The following is a 17494-nucleotide window of genomic DNA, read 5'->3' as shown; positions in this document are numbered from 1 at the left end:
GATCTATTATGGATATTGAGTGTTATTATTTGGTTGGTTCGGTTAACATTTCAACACCGATAGAACCGGTCGATGGAAGAAGAAGCATGAGCGGTAACTTTTGCTCTCCAAAAAAATATACCGGTTGAACATTAGGTCCATACATGATCCACTAAGATTGGTTGCTTTAGTGGATTCCGAAGCCAGTTTGAGGTTGAGGTTCTTGTCCATGAAGTCCGCTAACTCTGTATACTCCTCTTTGCTCAAATCGATGTTGAAGTTACCTGTCACGATGATTGGCATGGTCTCCTTTTGATTCTCGAAGAAGTTCCGCGCCATGAAGAACTTCTTCTGCTTCATTATGGTATCCGGAGAAATGTAGAGGCAAACCAGTAGTGCCCGACAAATTTGCTTCTGCAAAGTTTTGATGATAACTGTTAGAGTGAGACAAAAGGTAGGTAAAATAACACGGTCTCCCGTGTCACCTTAAGACCGATCTGCGATTCCAGAGCATGACCGTCATGGCCCTGCAGGAAGCGAGCGTGGCCTAACTAGTCAGTTTGTTTGAGGATACCAACCTGTACGCGATCCACGCCAAGCGTGTCTCCATCATGCCGAAGTACATCCAGCTGGCTCGTCGTATCCGTGGCAAACGCGCTTAAATTGCATTGAAGCACAATTTCAAACAACAACCCTTTGCAGGGCCACAATTGATTAATTGATATTTAGTTATCAATTGTAATTTCGAATGATAAGTTTTCAACGGAGATAAATGGCAAACAAAGTTTTATCTAGGTTCCTAAAAAATCTGAATCAATCACATCCAATCACCAGTAATGTCGCTCTTCACGGTGGAAAATTCTCACAGCTCTTTCAAAATGAAATGGTCGTCCTGAAAAGGACGGTTGGGGCTAGTCACCGTCGATCGAACTGGGTTGTCAATCTATTGTTAGACAGAAACACATCAAAAGATTACCGAAGACGATTAAATCGAAATGCGGTCGGTAATTTTGTGCTTCCTTGTTTTCATTGGTTTCCTCACTCCTTCGACGGCAATTTTCAAGGTTTCTAGACGCGTGCTCCACGAATTTGATGGTCTAGCTGCAACGGAACCCGCAGCATTTAGCTTGGGTTGGGAAGCAGCGGCAGCGACGAATGTGTAAAATTTATTCCGATAGGAGTTCTTCTCCAATTGCTGGTCGACGATTGACTGATGTGCGCGGGGCTCATTGAAGCTTGGTTGGCTTCGACTGAACACGATAGAATAAAGAGGAGTAAGAAGAAGACCGAAAGGGGCGTGTCCCTTTGCATGACGAAAGTGGCTAAGATATCGAGCAATGATGTCTGTGCTAGGAATACACAAGAAAAATGTGCTTTTCTATGGAAAATAAGACATGCCTTGATATATATCAATTTTTCAAAAGTTTATTCATGAAACTCAATAGTTTTAATTTCAGGAGTCGATTCGTAGAAAGATTCCTAATATTCAATGGTTAGCTATTGAAAATCAATAGTTATCTTTAGTATGAAGGAAAATTTCTGATCCATGGATGCCAAAATGATGAAAATTGTTCAATGAGAATTTCTTTTCAGAAGCATTCTAAATATGTCGCAATTTTGTTACATATGTTATCATAATATATGGCAAGTCTAAGAAGCTGTTGGAAATGCCACTCTATTTTACAACCGTTGTGAAATGTTGAACACTCACCTCGACGGCACTGCAGCTACGTCCGCGAATACAGTATCAAATTGTCGTGCTATCAATTATTCATGACAAATTAAATTTTGTATGAAGCTGTGAGATTGATTGAGAAATATAAGATGTAATAAGGTCGGAAATATTATTCTTTCAATTCTTTTCAACACTTTTGATGGCCCTGAAAAGCGCCGATTTGCTTATACGACGAACCAGCTAAATGTTTCGTGACGTGGATGGCGCACAAGACCAGCGGGTTGTGGATCACCGGGCATAAGTCGGAATCTGGAAACGAAGCTCATTCTTGACATCTTGTGCGATTTCACCAATCCGACGCTCGATTAGCAGCAGCTCCTCGGATCAGCAACTCAGAGGGCCTGCGGTATTTCGTTCCTAGCGGGCTTGCTTCTTGACCACCGGAACTGAATTTATTACGAGTCGAAATCTGCAAGCGCGGATACATTTTCGGCGGCGATGACGATGGCTTGGGCGCTTCTCTAAGCGGCAGTAGTTCGCCGCTCGGAGAAGCGCCCAAGCCATCGGCATCGCCGCCGCAAATCAATCTTGCGTCTTCCTCTTTCGACGACACAAATTGAACTGTGGAGCGGGTGCAAACACAAAGCGAAAATGACTCGCCCGATCGTGTTCACAGTCCGACCGCAAAAAGAAGACTGAAGGAAGAAGCAGGGTGCGGTGCGCTTTTATAGAGGGAAGCGGAATCCAAAAATGTGCTTGGACGTGATTGGTTAGATAAGAAAGGGGTCAACGTTCTACGATTTTTCAATAGTTTGTTGCGAATAATCAATAGTGTCCTTAATTTGAATCGACGCGTAGATAAATTTCCAATCGATTCATGGATAAATAGTGAAAATCTATCGATAAATGACTGAGTTATTAGCGGTCAAAACCTGACCATTTTTCGTTACATGCTCAATTTTTCGTTTTTCTGAATTGTACCCCCCATATGTTGCCGGAAGACGTTTTTTTTTTTTTTTATTACAGTTAACTTTCCCTTACTCGATATTCCGTATCTCGATATCGAGTTAGAGAACCATAGTAAAAGTTGGTTTTCATGGCTAACTCGATGGTCCCTTGGAACGCAGTTGCACTGCTTTTGTGTTCAGTAACTCGATACCTCCCTAACTCGATGGTCCCTTCAATATCGGAGTAAGGGAGAGATGACTGTATTATAGGCACTCCGTGCTCGTGGCCACTACTGTGCCGGACTCAGTTGATCTGTAGCTTCTTTATCGATACAGATCTATTTTCAACTTATCTATATTTACATCTAGTTTCACTCTCTCCTACTCTTTTACTCTCACACCGAGCAGGTAGGAGAGAGCTCTGCTATTAGTGAGACTAGCTGCCTGCGAAGAGGGTCAGTTTGTCTCAGTCACCATCTGATACTGACGGAGGATGGATGTGCTCCCCAAAGCACGGTCCTCCGTGAGGCGTCTTCTGGTAGCTGGACGGGTTTTTTGTGGAGGGGCTGGGAATCGAACCCATGACCTTCCGCTTATGAAGCGAAAGCGTAACCTCAAGGCTACATACCCCCTCACCGAAAGACGTTATCCAACGTCAAAAATCTGAAACTCACTCTACAGTAGCCAAACAAAGCCAATCACAGTCAGCGAAGCCAGTGAAACTCACGCTCATCGCTGCTGTAGGCAAAATGCTTTGAAAATTGCAAAACACCCGTTGCTAAGGGCAACCCGAAATTACTGTAGAAAATGTTCTATTTCTCGCTGCATTTCCCGCATTTAGAGCCTTCAATGACACTCATGATTTAGAAAATTCGTGCACCCAACAAAGGCTACTTGATAAGATTCACGTTTTTGAACTACTGTACTGGGAGAGCCACGTGATTTTCGCGAAAAGTCAAGCCTACTACTAGGGCAGGTGTACCAGTTATGGCCATAGTGGTTCCCTATTTCGCCATACGTGATATCTTGAATGCCTTCACATTTTGAAAAATCTTTTGTGTTTTAGCAGTCAGATAAAGGATAAATCTTGATGTTAAAACATTCAGAAAGATTAAAAATGTAAAAGTTATCCATATTTTGCATATGGCCAAATAGGGAACCACTATGGCCATAACTGGTACACTTTCCCTATTACCATTCCCAGCACTGGTGGCACGGAAATAACTTTGTGAGCACGCGCGGACGACGAAAGACTTCTGCCTCCAGATCTCTAAAACGGAGATTAGACGGTTGAAAAACAACAAAGCCGCTGGAGTGGACCAACTACCGAGCGAGCTGCTAAAATACGGTGGTGATGCACTGGCTTTGCACTGGGTTATTTCCAAAATTTGGGAGGAGGAAGTATTGCCGGAGGAGTGAATGGAATCTACAAAAAGGGCGACAAGTTGGATTGCGCCAATTATCGCGCGATCACAATTTTGAGCGCCGCCTACAATGTACTCTCCCAAATTCTATGCCGCCGTCTATCACCAATTGCTAGAGAATTCGTTGGGCAATATCAGGCAAGATTTATAGGCGAACGAACAACGGACCAAATATTCGCCATCCGCCAGTTGTTGCAGAAATGCCGCGAATACAATGTAATCACACATCATTTATTGATCGATTTTAAATCGGCCTATGATACAATCGATCAAGAACAGCTATGGCAGATTATGCACGAATACGGTTTCCCGGACAAACTGATAAGATTGATCAAGGCGACGATGCAGCGAATGATGTGCGTAGTCCGAGTATCAGGGACACTCTCGAGTCCTTTTGAATCTCGCAAAGGGTTAAGGCAAGGTGACGGCCTTTCGTGTTCGCTGTTGAACATTGCTTTAGAGGGTGTTGTAAGGAGAGCGGGGATAGACACGAGTGGCACGTTTTTCAGAAAGTCCGTTCAGTTACTTGGTTTCGCCGACGACATTGATATTGTTGCACGCAACTTTGATACGATGGCGGATACGTACATCCGACTAAGGGCTGAAGCTAGGCGAATCGGACTGAACATCAATGTGTCGAAGACGAAGTACATGATAGCGAGGGGCTCAAGAGGTGCCGTGTCTTCTCTTGAGCCCCTCGCTCGAGTTCATATTGACGGTGATGAATTCGAGGTTGTCGAAGAATTCGTGTACTTGGGCTCACTGGTGACCGCCGACAACAACACCAACAGAGAAATCGTGCCTAAATTGGACTCCGCAAAATACTCCGATTGAGCAAAGTTCGCCATCGCACGAAGTTAATCATTTACAAGAGGTTGATTAGACCGGTACTCCTCTATGGGCACGAAACATGGACCCTACGTGCAGAGGATCAACACGCCCTTGGTGTTTTCGAACGGAAGGTGTTGCGGACCATCTACGGCGGAGTGCAGATGGAAGACGGAACGTGGAGAAGGCGAATGAACCATGAATTGCACCAGAACCAACCATCGTCCACCTCGCAAAAATTGGGAGGCTGCGGTGGGACCGAGCATGTCACCAGAATGTCGGTTAACAACCCGGTGAAAATGGTTCTTGGAAACAATCCAACCGGCACAAGACGACGTGGTGCGCAGCGAGCAAGATGGGTCGATCAAGTTGAGGACGATCTGCGGACCCTGCGCAGAATGCGGGCAGCCATGGACCGAGTCGAATGGAGACGTCTCCTACGTACAGCAGAGGCCACCCAAGCCTTAGTCTGACTGGTAAGGTGGTATGGGCGAAACTAGAAAACTGCCTGTCAACTCGTAACCAGCTATTTGTTTTATCAACATCCTGTAAAAAAAAAAGATATTGAACAAATTCAAAGGAGATCTTATAGAACGTCAACATTCTTAGAACGTACCTAAGAAATCACGGCAATGCTCTTGGTGAGATGCTTGATAGATTTCCATTTAGATTCAAGGCAAATTTTTAATGAGATCTTTGCCGGAAGCAATGCAATAATTAGTCAGTTTCTTGAAAGTTCTGTGAGAGATTAATAAAAAGGTAATTGGTAGGTAAATTGCTTGTAAGGTTTTCAGTGGATTCTAGAAATCATATTCAGCTGATTTTTTAGAATTCTTTGTAGATTCGTAGCGGTTGACGAAAAGCTGAGCCAAAAACATTGTCAAAATTCTTGGGAGATCCATTGACATTTTGAACAAATTTATTAAGAATTCCGTTTGATGTTTTCTGGAGTTACCGATGCTACTGATTGTTGATGAAGCCTTGTATGCATTACTAGCTTGAATAGTCCTTAATCTATGACAGAGTTGTTTTGAGGCCCCTTGTATGGATTTCTGCAGATTTACAGAAATTTTCTAATCATTCTTGACAAATTTTGAAGATCTTATAAATTAATGGATAAACAGATTTCTCCTTGGAACCAACACGAGTTTCACTAGAAGAATCTCTTTAGAAGCCAGGCATGGGTCATGTCTAACACATGATTTCGAAGGCATTCTTAGACGGTAACGGGTTGACTATTAAACTTTGCCGAATTGTGTAAATATATTGTAAATTTCGAAACACAGAGCAAACATTTGTTCACATAATTCCAAGATCTTTTTAAAATATTTCAACAAATAGTTCGTACATGATTTTCCAAAACTCTTTCGAAATTCAAACTGTTTTAAGCTTATAATATTTTATAAATTTAATCAAAAATAATTAATAAATAAGAGTGCTTTGCGGAGGCCCAAGCTGTCCTATTAATTTTCCGCGCGCTCGTAGCGATATTTTTTCGCGTGATTTTGAGTGATTTTGTATCCCTGCTTAAGCGTGTTGCTGCTGAGATTGTGACTGTTCAGTCGAGGATGGATTAACAACTGGTGAGCTCGTTTCATGCTTTCAATAACACATTTGTGCCATGACATGTATTTTTTATGTATTTGTTGAACAAACTATGGATGGTTCGACACTTAAAGCACTTGAACATGTTTTATAACATTTAGAGATTCAAACCTTTGAATAGTTCGATGTTTAAAATGTCGACGTATTGATATATAACTTTTTAAACAGAGGTTACATGAACCACATCATTTACCAAGGTGAATCCTGATCATGTAGCTTTTAAGCCCTCCCACTAACAAAATTCCTTCCCGTGACAACCATGAAGATGCAGAGGTATACTCGGTCTTTAGTAACAATGGATGTCACACTAACATTCCTTCCCTTCCCTGATGACCGTAAAGGCGTGGCCGATGCCGTTATTGACATTACTAATTTCAGAATCCTTGAAAATGTACATTAAAGATGGTATGCTACTCTCCAGTCACATCTGTTGGTTCCCTGTTCTTCTTATTATGTTTGGTGTTACGTCCTCACTGGGACAGGGCTTGCTTCTCAGCTTAGTGTTCTTATGAGCACTTGCACAGTTATTAACTGAGAGCTTTCTTTGCCAAAGTTGCCATTTTTCGCATTTGTATATCGTGTGGCAGGTACGATGATACTTTATGTCCAGGGAAGTCAGGGAAATTTCCTTTACGAAAAGATCCTGGACCGACCGGGAATCGAACCCAGACACCTTCAGCATGGCTTTGCTTTGTAGCCGCAGACTAACCACTCGGCTAAGGAAGGCCCCCTTGGTTGGTTCCCTGTACAATTTCGATTATTCTGGTCAATCACGGAGTAGCTCATCAATGCTCATGCTCATGCTTAATTAAAAAATATAAATAAGTCAAATCATATCCTCAAAATCTGACCAGTTTGTATGAAGAAATATCAAGTCGCAGAATTATTTTATCATCCGTTTTTAATTGTTTGGGCATTCGGAAAATCTGGGAATTGGAAAGCTGATTTTGAATGGACACCCTGATTGCTAATCATAATTTATTTTTAAACATTTGAAAGGGGTCTACCCCGTTTGGCATAATGCCGCTTGGCATACAGTCGTTTGCTATAATCGTCGTTTGGCATAATTTTAAAAGAAAACTACTGAAGTGTCTGGTACCATGAGGTGAATCTCAAAATCATATGTGCCTTCTGTTTCTGGACATATCTCAGGTGTTGGTACCCAATTTTGTGATAAATATGCCATGATATTCATAACAGTATGGCCCCGGCAGTTATGCATGATTCAGTTCCATTAACAAAAGAGCCTTATTGGATACTGTTTTGATATCGAGTTAGAGAACCATAGTAAAAGTTGATTTTTATGGCTACCTCGATGGTCCCTTGGATCGCAGACTATCAGTTATATGTAATGGGTGTCTGGCTATTTGGCCGAATATCGTTTGGCCGAACGCCATTTTGCCGAACGAGTCATTTGGCCGAATGCCGTTTGGTCGAATTATGACCAAAAAACTAATCAAATTGCTACAACAACAAGTGTGGCCCAATGCCTGATCAGCTAGTTAAATTGTTTACGTTTTTGTTTATCAACCCGTTAATTCAGGACTAAGTTGTGAACTTCATGTATCGTGTCACAATTCTAAGCTGATGGTTGATTCGTTCCTGGATTACTAACAGTATGCTAGGGTTTGAAGTGTTTTTTGAATGATTTCATCAGATTTTTTTCCTCTTTTTAAACATAGGCTATTTATTCGAGTTGTACTACACAGCATGTGAGTTCTCGAGTCTAGTACACGACACTGAAGACGGCCTTACAGTTGAGGTCGAAATACGCGTATCTGTCAAAAGATACAAACTATAGTGGAATTAAATGGTATAGTACTAAACTCGTTTTTTTCATCTACTTATAGATATTCCACTAAACAGCTCGTAGATTTATTACACTGCGGAACACGTTTTTGTCTCCAGCACCAAAATACCACTATTTACTTAATTAAGGGTTGCTGAATCCATTGCCGTTGTCAAAAATATCATAGCACGTCTAGTTTTTGAGATATTGGCTGTTGAAAATGCCAAAAATTACTATTTCAGCCAACTTGCATGCAAGTTTGCCAGCTTGTAAGGTAATATATTGGCTTAATTTGCCACAGAATTCAAACTTTAGGTGTATAACAATACTTATCATCAAAGTTTTTGTAATACTTTCGATGGTTTAGAGAACTGTTGTATTTTGCCATATAGAACAAACGAAGAATTTCGTATGGAGACTGCCAGCATGTTGAAAAAATCGGTTTAATCGAAATTTAATCGCGCAATTTCAATCAAATTATGTCTGAATTGAAAGTTCATGTTTTATTTTGCATGTTTGGTGGATTAGATACAAAAAAGTTTGATAAATTGTACTTTAAATTTCATGTAAATATTAATAAAACCAGTGTTTTATACAACTTTGGCGACCTGTAGCTAAAAATTGTGACGTGCTGGAACATTTCTGAGAACGGCACCAGATTCAGCAACCCCAAATCTACTAGAGACACATAATTTGATCCTTGAGACACGCAAAAATGTCATTTTTGCTACGCTGTGTTATCAGTTCTTTTAGTTATATTGATAATATGATTATTTGCATTAAACTCGCTTAAATAAAGATATTTTCCCTTCTTTTGATCATAGGCTGTTCTTTCAAAAGAAATCGTTAACGCAATGTGAAAACCTCTGATGGCAACTATTACTGCTAGCAGAGAAGTGAATAATTGCTTACATTTAGGATGTTCTTCCATCAGCACTGACTGTTTCTTGAACTGCCACTAAAAAGCCAATTGTTAGTCAATGATGATTTATCCTTCCTTCATTATAAGCTGAATAATATCTTTGAAATTCAGCTTGGGAATGAAATGCATGCTAGGTGTATTTCACTATTGAGTTTCAATTCCGGCCAAACGGCATTCGATCAAATGGCATTCGGCCAAATGACCCTTTCGGCCAAACGGCATTCGGCCAAATGACCCGGAACCATGTAATGTACGTTCGCGAGCAGTTTATCAATACCCATTTGCTCACTGGAAGGAATCAGATCAAATTCAACGTTTTTCAGAATTATGCCAAACGGCTTTTATGAGTTCTGTTTGATCTTTCGACCTTGACACTTGCTTCTGCGGGAGCGGATGACGAGGGCACGATCAAACATGTCGCGCGTCGGTCGAGTGAAGTGGAAAAGTTCCGCGATCGGTAAGTTCTGTACGATCTTTCGACCTTGACGCTTGCTTCTGCGGGAGCGAGTGATGAGTGCAGGATCAAACATGTCACGCGCCGGTCGAGTGAAGTGAAAAAGTCCCGCGATCGGTTGGTTCTGTTTGATCTTTCGACCTTGACGCTTGCTCCTTGGAAGTGCGTCAAGAAAGCCCGAGCAGTCGTCAGTTGTTTTCCCCCTCGGGTCGTGCGCCTATTTTTTCTGATTTATTTTATATAGCCGAGCAAACGAGTTAAGCTGAAAGTGGATTGTTGCTGCTCAGTCAAGGATGACGGATCAATTGGTGAGCTCGTTTCATGCTACTATTTCTAATCTATAAAATATGTATGACTGCACATTTAATCGATACAACGGTAGGACGTAAATATGATTTTTCAACAAACTATGAATGGTTCGTCACTGTGAGTGTCGACATAAACTCTAATTCTCGAAAACGTATTCAAACAGGCTCAAATCAAAAAAGTATACAAACTTACTTTATCGATTCTACGTGTTCCGCAGAACAAATTCTACACATTTTGCTCTAAACCAACTTGATTTTTCACTTCTAGAATGTTTACTTTCCGGATTTACAAAACGACGAAAGTAAGATTTTCAACTTTCGCTACCTAACCACTACTTTCGCCGCTCCGCTTTATGGAGAGACAAAGTCGATTTTACACTGGTACAAAAACGTCGAAAGTAGCTTGAGCTTGAGCTTGATTGGCCGCCCGTGGATGCACTCCAGTATCGCCAGATCAGCTGCACTTACACAAGGAACCAACCGAATGACTGCTTGGGACCAGTGTTGATCAGACTCATTTCCCCGAAATTCGAATTGTGAAGCCATGAACTGTTATAACTGTGAGTTGTATTCCTGAGATGGAGGGGGAGGTGGTTGGGCTTGAGTGTTGCACATGGGATCCGACAGTTTCGATCTCGGTGGGCCGCAATTCAAGTTTCGGTGAAATGATTCGCACTCACTCACTCACTCATTTCATTTCACCGAAACTTGAATTGTGGCTCTCTGGGATCAAAATTGATCGATTTTGTGTGCAGTATTCAAGCTTAACCATCTGCTTTTCTATCTTAGGAGGATTGAGCATGGTTGTAGTAGTTCGTGGCTTCGTAGTTCGGAAAATGTTATTTTCGGGGAAATGAGTCTGAACAACACTGCTTGGGACTAACAGGCATCCTCAGTGTATAAGTGCTGGTGATCTTCTATTTTTAGGCAACAATGGCACCTGCCACGTCAGAATGCCGACCAATGAGGGGAAGGGGGAGGAATTGATGATGCATTGAACTGACTCCCACGTAGACCGTATATTCCACTGTATCCACGTCAGTTCATGCGGGAGTGTATGGATTGGGAGAAAGGCATGGCAGAGAGGTTTGCTTTTGTGGTTAGCAGACTGCCTATGTATCAGGCGTAAGAAAGGCGTGCGCGTGGAAGTAGGAAGCGTTAGGGAAACGGTTTCTTGTCCGTCTCTGGATCTAGCGTTTGCTATGAACGGATAGTTTAAGTGTGATATATTTAGAATGGAAGATAGAAGCAAGTGAGAAATATACAACTACAAAGTACGAGGAAAGGGACGGGCCTGGGATTGAACCCATGACCTTCTGCTTGTGAAGCAGAAGCGGTAGCCATCAGACCACCAACCCCGTCTAACTGGTACAAAAACGTCGAAAGTAATTGAATAAATCGGCTTATCTTTTTTTAATAAAATTATTGTGGGAAATAACAGGAACTCCCTAGCTTTTGAACGCGAGCTTATTGAATTCAAAATTTAAGCAATGTACACGACGAAAAAATGTCGAAAAGGTGATTCATTTTGAAACAGTTTTAGAAGACAGGTTTTGATTCTTCTAAATTAACTTTCTCAAAACCGTATGGAAGTTACTTACGTCGATTTGAAAAAGTAATCGAGAATTCATGAATTATTTATGTTTAACATTTTTTGTTTCCAAAACACCCCTTTCTTTTTATCTTTATTTTTGTAATGAAAAAAACTTTGAATGGTTCGACACTACAAGTGTAGACTTGCGAAAGGTTCACTTTATTCAACAAACTTTGGATGGTTCGCCACTGTAAGTGTCGGCATAAGAATAAGAGTGTTCTATGATGTTCCAGACAATCGAGTTTTTGTTTCTTTTCAAATAAGTAAAATATAATAACACATGCTTTCGTCCTGACAGCTGTAGGAATGTTACATTTAGGTATTTGTTCAACAAACTTTGAATGGTTCGTCACCTCAATTGTCGGCATAATTTTCCTCTACATAGAAATTGTTCATATCAAATGAAAATATTATATTTTCTTAAAAGCATATTTATATTTGAAAAAAAAAATACTATTTATCATGGTCTAATCACTCATCAAAGTGAATCCTTTGACCAAACGATCCTCCCAATTAACAAACATCCCTCCCAGTAACCTTTGTGGAGATGCAGAGGCAAACACGGTTTCCAAATAGCAAAGGTTACACACTAACATTCTTTCCCTCAATCCCACCTGACTGCAAGGACGTGGCCGGCGCCGTTATTGACCTTGTATAAATAGAGGCACTGAATTATGCACACTGAAGAAGATTATGGCCAATGCCAGCCGAACGTCTAGTTGATTCTTTGTGAATTTTCACTGACTTCGGTCAATCACGGAATAGCAACCATTGATATGTGTAGTCAGTCTAAGCAAAGCTAAGCTAAGCTAATTTTGCCAAACGGCTTTTATGCCAAATGGCAATTACAGGTCTGGTAGCGAGTTACTTTTTAGTGGCTTGGTCTCTTTTTTCGACCTGGTCACTAAGATGTCACTATTTCCGTGATTTGAGATAATGAAATTTAAGGCTGGGTCAGCTTTCCAGCTTTAAGCAAGAAAAATATGTTTGTTATTAAATATAAAGACAAAAAAGTGTGATTTGGAAATTCATGTGTCGAAAAAGAATGGCATTCCTGGTTAACTTTCTGGAAGAATTCAGGTTAATGTTTCGTAGACATTTCCACCTAAAAACCTTTTTTTTTGCGAAAAATTTTTAGTATGATTCTGTAAAAGATTAGGGCTGAATTTTCTGGCCAAAATGTTCGAAATAATTTTGGTGAAAAAAAGGGCAATGTTTTTTTTTCTATCTTTATTAACGAGATTTTTAGCCCTGGGCTAGTTCATCTCGGGACCAACGGCTTTACTTCCCTTCCGAAGGAAGTCGTCACTGAAATTTTTAGTGACTATCTCGGGGATGGGATTCGATCCCAGGTCCTCGGCGTGAGAGGCGTGTGTTCTAACCACTACACAAGGGTAATGTCTGAAAGACCTGCTTAACAAATAATGTGTGAACTTTCTGTGGTTGTGAAAGGAATTCTAAATTTGCCTTCTGAAAGAACCTCATCAAAACTCCTTCGGAAGATAAACCAGAGAAGGTTGGGAATAACAACACAAAAAATTGGAAAGTTTATTAGAAACTCGTCAAGGACTTCAAAGCGAATACTTGTTTTGCAGAAGATCATTTCAGAAATTTCATTAGAAATTTCAACAAAAAAATTGGACATTTTTCCATTGATTTGTGCTTGAAATTGGTTTTCCTACGAATTTGGTCAACTATACAGGAAAAAAAACCCTTTTTGAAAATGGATGCTTGAATTTTGTTGGACAATAGCAATCAATAGTGATATCAGTGACGATCCCAAACGTCAAATCCACCTGTTCATGAATTTTAGCAACAAATATGCATGTAATAAGTCGTTTATTCTCAAATTCCGAACATGACTTATTTTCCGAACACTCGGCTTTTTATATCGATTTTTCAAGAAAACAGGATTATTAAATTCTTTTATGATTCAAGTCCTCTACATTTAAGAGTAGTGAAAATATCAATTCTTATCTTATGCCAGATTATTTTATTACTTGATAATAGTCTGAAACAACGATTTCTTCCTTATCAACATCAACAGGCATTGCAAACAAATCTGCCACCGGAACGCCGCCAAAGGAACACCCCCAGGAAAGCAACGTGTCGATCGACTCCGGCAACGCTTCTTCGAACGCAACCATATCCCCAACAGCCGTCAACTCGTCTAGTACTTCAAATGTGGCACCTAGTACTGCACAGACACCTGCACCTGCTCCCACCACCCTTAAGAGCAGTTCCATTGCGGATGTGGGTCCTATGAAAAAGCAGCTCATGTATCTGGCTCAGCTGTTGAAGTTTGAAGTGAGTTCTTTTAAAATAATATCGAAGGAAATTCATAATTAATCTGTTTGAATCTGTTTCCCAGGTCATGTTCTCCGACTTTCCCAAGGGTAATCACGGTGAGTATCTCACTTTGGTAACTCTATCGACGGAACCACCCCAACTGTGCCACGGCAGTGGTGCCAGCTTGGAAGAGTCGCACGACGAGGCGGCTCGCGGTGCGTTGGAAATTCTCAGCAAGATCGGATTGGACAATGTAAAGCCAAAGGGTAGCAGTTCCGGCGGTAATGCGGATGAAAGTAAGTCCAAACCTCCCTTAAGTAACGGGTTGAAGAATTAAGAAGGTGGGAAATGGGCGAGAAGGGGAGTTTTTCGGGGTAGACTGAGAAGGTTAAAACTGCCATGATGAACATTGGAAGAGCATGAGTTTGTCAGAAGGAAACAACGAAACGAACGGTAGCCATACGGTGCATTTAAAGTCATACTGGAGGATCTAATTGAAAAAATCAGGATTTTCGATCAAATGCTAACGCATTAACTAAACACATTGAACAACAAGATCGAAACAGTGCTGGAAGCTAATTACACACCCACACACACACATTGCAAGAAGTGGCAAATTCGCTGTAAGCCACTGGATCGGTTAATAGAACCTGTCTAAAGAGTGAGAACGTGCCCTCCTAGGCAGGTTCTATTAACTTAAATTTTAGAAACAAATCTGTCCGCCGGACGGAAACTTTTGGCACGGTTACTACACTGAAGGAAGTGCTTAGTTTCGTGTGTCACAAGTGAAATGTTAAAACAATTGATTACCATTTACCTAAACGAAACATACAACTGAAAAAAGATGTTGGTGAACAATTGGCAAAGCAAGTATTACAAACATTGAAGGTTCTTAATCATATGGAATCGATTTAAGCGATTGGTGGTGCAGAGCGACACTAGAGTGCGAACCGAGGGCAAATGGAATGGGTAAAAGTACCATCATAATCGTTCTACTACTGCATAATCATATGGATAATCGATGAGTTCTGTAACGGTACTCTTGATCGCTGACTGACGGCGGCCGCGGGGTTAGTGAAGTACCAGAGTCAGTCAGCCGATCGAAACGCGTTTTTATAAAAGCTGTATTGTTTTAATCGTAGTTTGTGTATTGTTTAAAAACCTTCATATAAAGTATCATAGGAAGAAAATGAGGAGTGGTGGAGAAGGAAAAGTAATGGAATGAGTTCCACCTATGGGCGGTGGACTCATGCACAATAAACTTTCGACGTTTGACTGGCTTGATATAAGCGCAGGAGGCGCTGGACGTGCGGTACTAGATTGTTTTGTGGTAAATTTAGCAGGAGTGAAGTTCAGAATTGAGCTTCACCATTGGTACGAAAGGATTACGATCGATCTATTGCATTAGACCAAAGTAAATAGTAATTTAGGGTCTTAGTTATGATTAATCTAGTACCTCATTCAATGGAATTTTACTGAAGCTGATAACGTTCGAGATTTTACTGTAGTCCTTACTAGTAGTAGGCGTTTGTCCAACTGAAAAATGAAATGAAAGAGAGCCAAACATTCGACAAAATCAAGTTTTGTCAAGTTAGGTTCTATTGAAACTATTCTAGTACTTCGTAACAGTTGGACAAGCGCCTTCCCTACAAATAACATTAACCACCAATTAAGCTAAGTGTGTTTCTACTAGTAATACATATATATCTGTAAGAAATAATGTATTTTTTCAGTACTACTATTTCTATCCATTCACACATACACAATCACACTCACACAAACAAGAATCCATAGTTAACTTGATCAGTTACAATTCATTAATGTATTTATTCTACACTCACACATCATTTGGCAACGACAGTTGAGGAGCAATTCTCAACTGTAAATCTCAACACAATTTCAAACATTTCGTATTCACTACATAAACAATAGAGATAGCACAGCACATGTAGGTGTCCCCCTCATACCCCCCGAAGCCAAGCAAAACTCGCATACACACAGAATTGTGACAATGCGTGAGGCATAACGAAAAATACATTCTTTCCCGGATATGAATACTAACAGTAAACAAAAAACAAAAGCAGAAAACAAAGTTACTAACTAACCGTTCACAGAGTAACAGTTATAATTACTGAAACAAAATCTAACCAACCAGCAGAAACACATTTCTTTGTTCGCAAAAACAAGTAAACAGCATCTGTAGTACTAGAATCGAACAAACGCCGTCAGCAGCAATTAGGCATATGGTAATTGATGAGATGAAAAAAACGAGAATGGAGATTAATTTCACCTAACCCTCAGAGAAAAAAACGAGACAAAGAAAAGTAAGACAGAAACAGAAAATTTGAAACAATTGCAAATTGTTACTTTTTACTTTTTACCTACTCGCAATTCGCTTTTGACGATTGACCTTCTCCCACGAACCGGAAACGGTGTCTGCATTTGAATCAAAGTACTCTACACTGTAGAAATGGCGATAGATCGAATGACGATCGAGCATTTTATGGTTTGATTTGGAATTGATTGGTCGAGTCGACGAGGTGCATACAATCTAGTACTTCTTTGTGAATCGATATTCGAAATGATGATTCGTTTTGGATCAACAAAGACGAAATAAAGCCGTTCATGCTCCTTGTAGTTGGCCAAAATTTCATGGCGCGTGAGGTAATAGAGCAAAATCTAGGATATTGAGGAAATTGTACTGCAATCTGTCAAACTTTGGCATTACAGTACCTCGTTGGGGACCGAATGTAGTACTAGAAATGGTGCCAATTCTAAACCCGATTAATGCGTCTTTATTTTGTCTTTGGTCGATTCGGATGAAATTTGCGTTCTAGTACTTCATTTCGTATCTAAGACCAAATGAAGCGTTCTATCAAATAATATTTACCTGAACTGTCAGGTATTTTGCTCGGCTGATCATCCAAACAAAACACAACTCTGCTCAATTCGGTAAATCACTCTGAATGAAAAAAACTCAAGGTCAATCGAAAAATAGGGGAATGCCACTTTGGCAGAAAGTCATTTAAAAAGGATAAATGTGAAACAGCTTTAGAATGAACTTTCGATTGAAGGCAACTGCTCGAAATTGAAATCATTCTTCGATCGTGGTTGAAAGCTGAATCACAAATGACTTTCGGCCAAATGGGGCGAATCCCACAAAAAAAAAACTATAAGAACCATTCGATGATTAAAAATTTAAAATTACTTGTTATTTTTCGGCGTGTTTCTGTCGTTTGTTTGTTAGGAAAATTTTCGTTACAACAGGTTGAGAGCAAAATTATCGAATGATTTTTATACGTGTGAAAGAACACTCAAACGAAAAAAAAACTACTTAATCCTCATACAAAAACCAAATCACTCGGAATCACACAAAAACACGGTAGAAAAATTTGTTTGATGTTTCTTAAAAAAAAGAAGGAAATGTTGTTTCTAAATTATTTACACGAAACAAAAGATTAGTGAGGCAAAAAGAAAAACATTTTAACACAAACACACCTTTAACTTTTCATATTCTCGAAAAAAGAAACATTTTATCACTTCCAATTTCGAATCTGAGTTACAAAGCAAAAACATATATAGTGAGCAAATTCTAGTTTACGAGAGATGATACGAAACTGTGCAACACTTGAACACTGAAATAAAGGAAGAAAAAAACGATCCACCTACTCAGAAAGCAG

General features: G+C 40.2%; 1 protein-coding gene across 2 annotated transcripts in view; it reads left to right on the top strand.

The window, feature by feature from the left end:
• LOC5569212 (double-stranded RNA-binding protein Staufen homolog 2) overlaps positions 1-17494 on the top strand; it is an 84451-nt gene extending 66957 nt beyond the window's left edge. The window contains exons 5-6 of one of the 2 annotated variants that reach the window (XM_021840915.1): positions 13573-13832; positions 13897-17494. In XM_021840915.1, the coding sequence (XP_021696607.1) occupies positions 13573-13832; positions 13897-14151 (515 nt within the window). In that variant the 3' untranslated portion in view covers positions 14152-17494. The remainder of the gene's footprint in view (positions 1-13572; positions 13833-13896) is intronic. The other variant, XM_021840916.1, reaches the window with a different exon arrangement.

Source organism: Aedes aegypti, chromosome 2 (genome assembly GCF_002204515.2).
Source record: "Aedes aegypti strain LVP_AGWG chromosome 2, AaegL5.0 Primary Assembly, whole genome shotgun sequence".
In the NCBI taxonomy this organism is placed as follows: Eukaryota; Metazoa; Arthropoda; class Insecta; order Diptera; family Culicidae; genus Aedes; species Aedes aegypti.
Note: the sequence above shows the minus strand (reverse complement) of the source record. Positions and strands in the feature narration are given on the sequence as shown.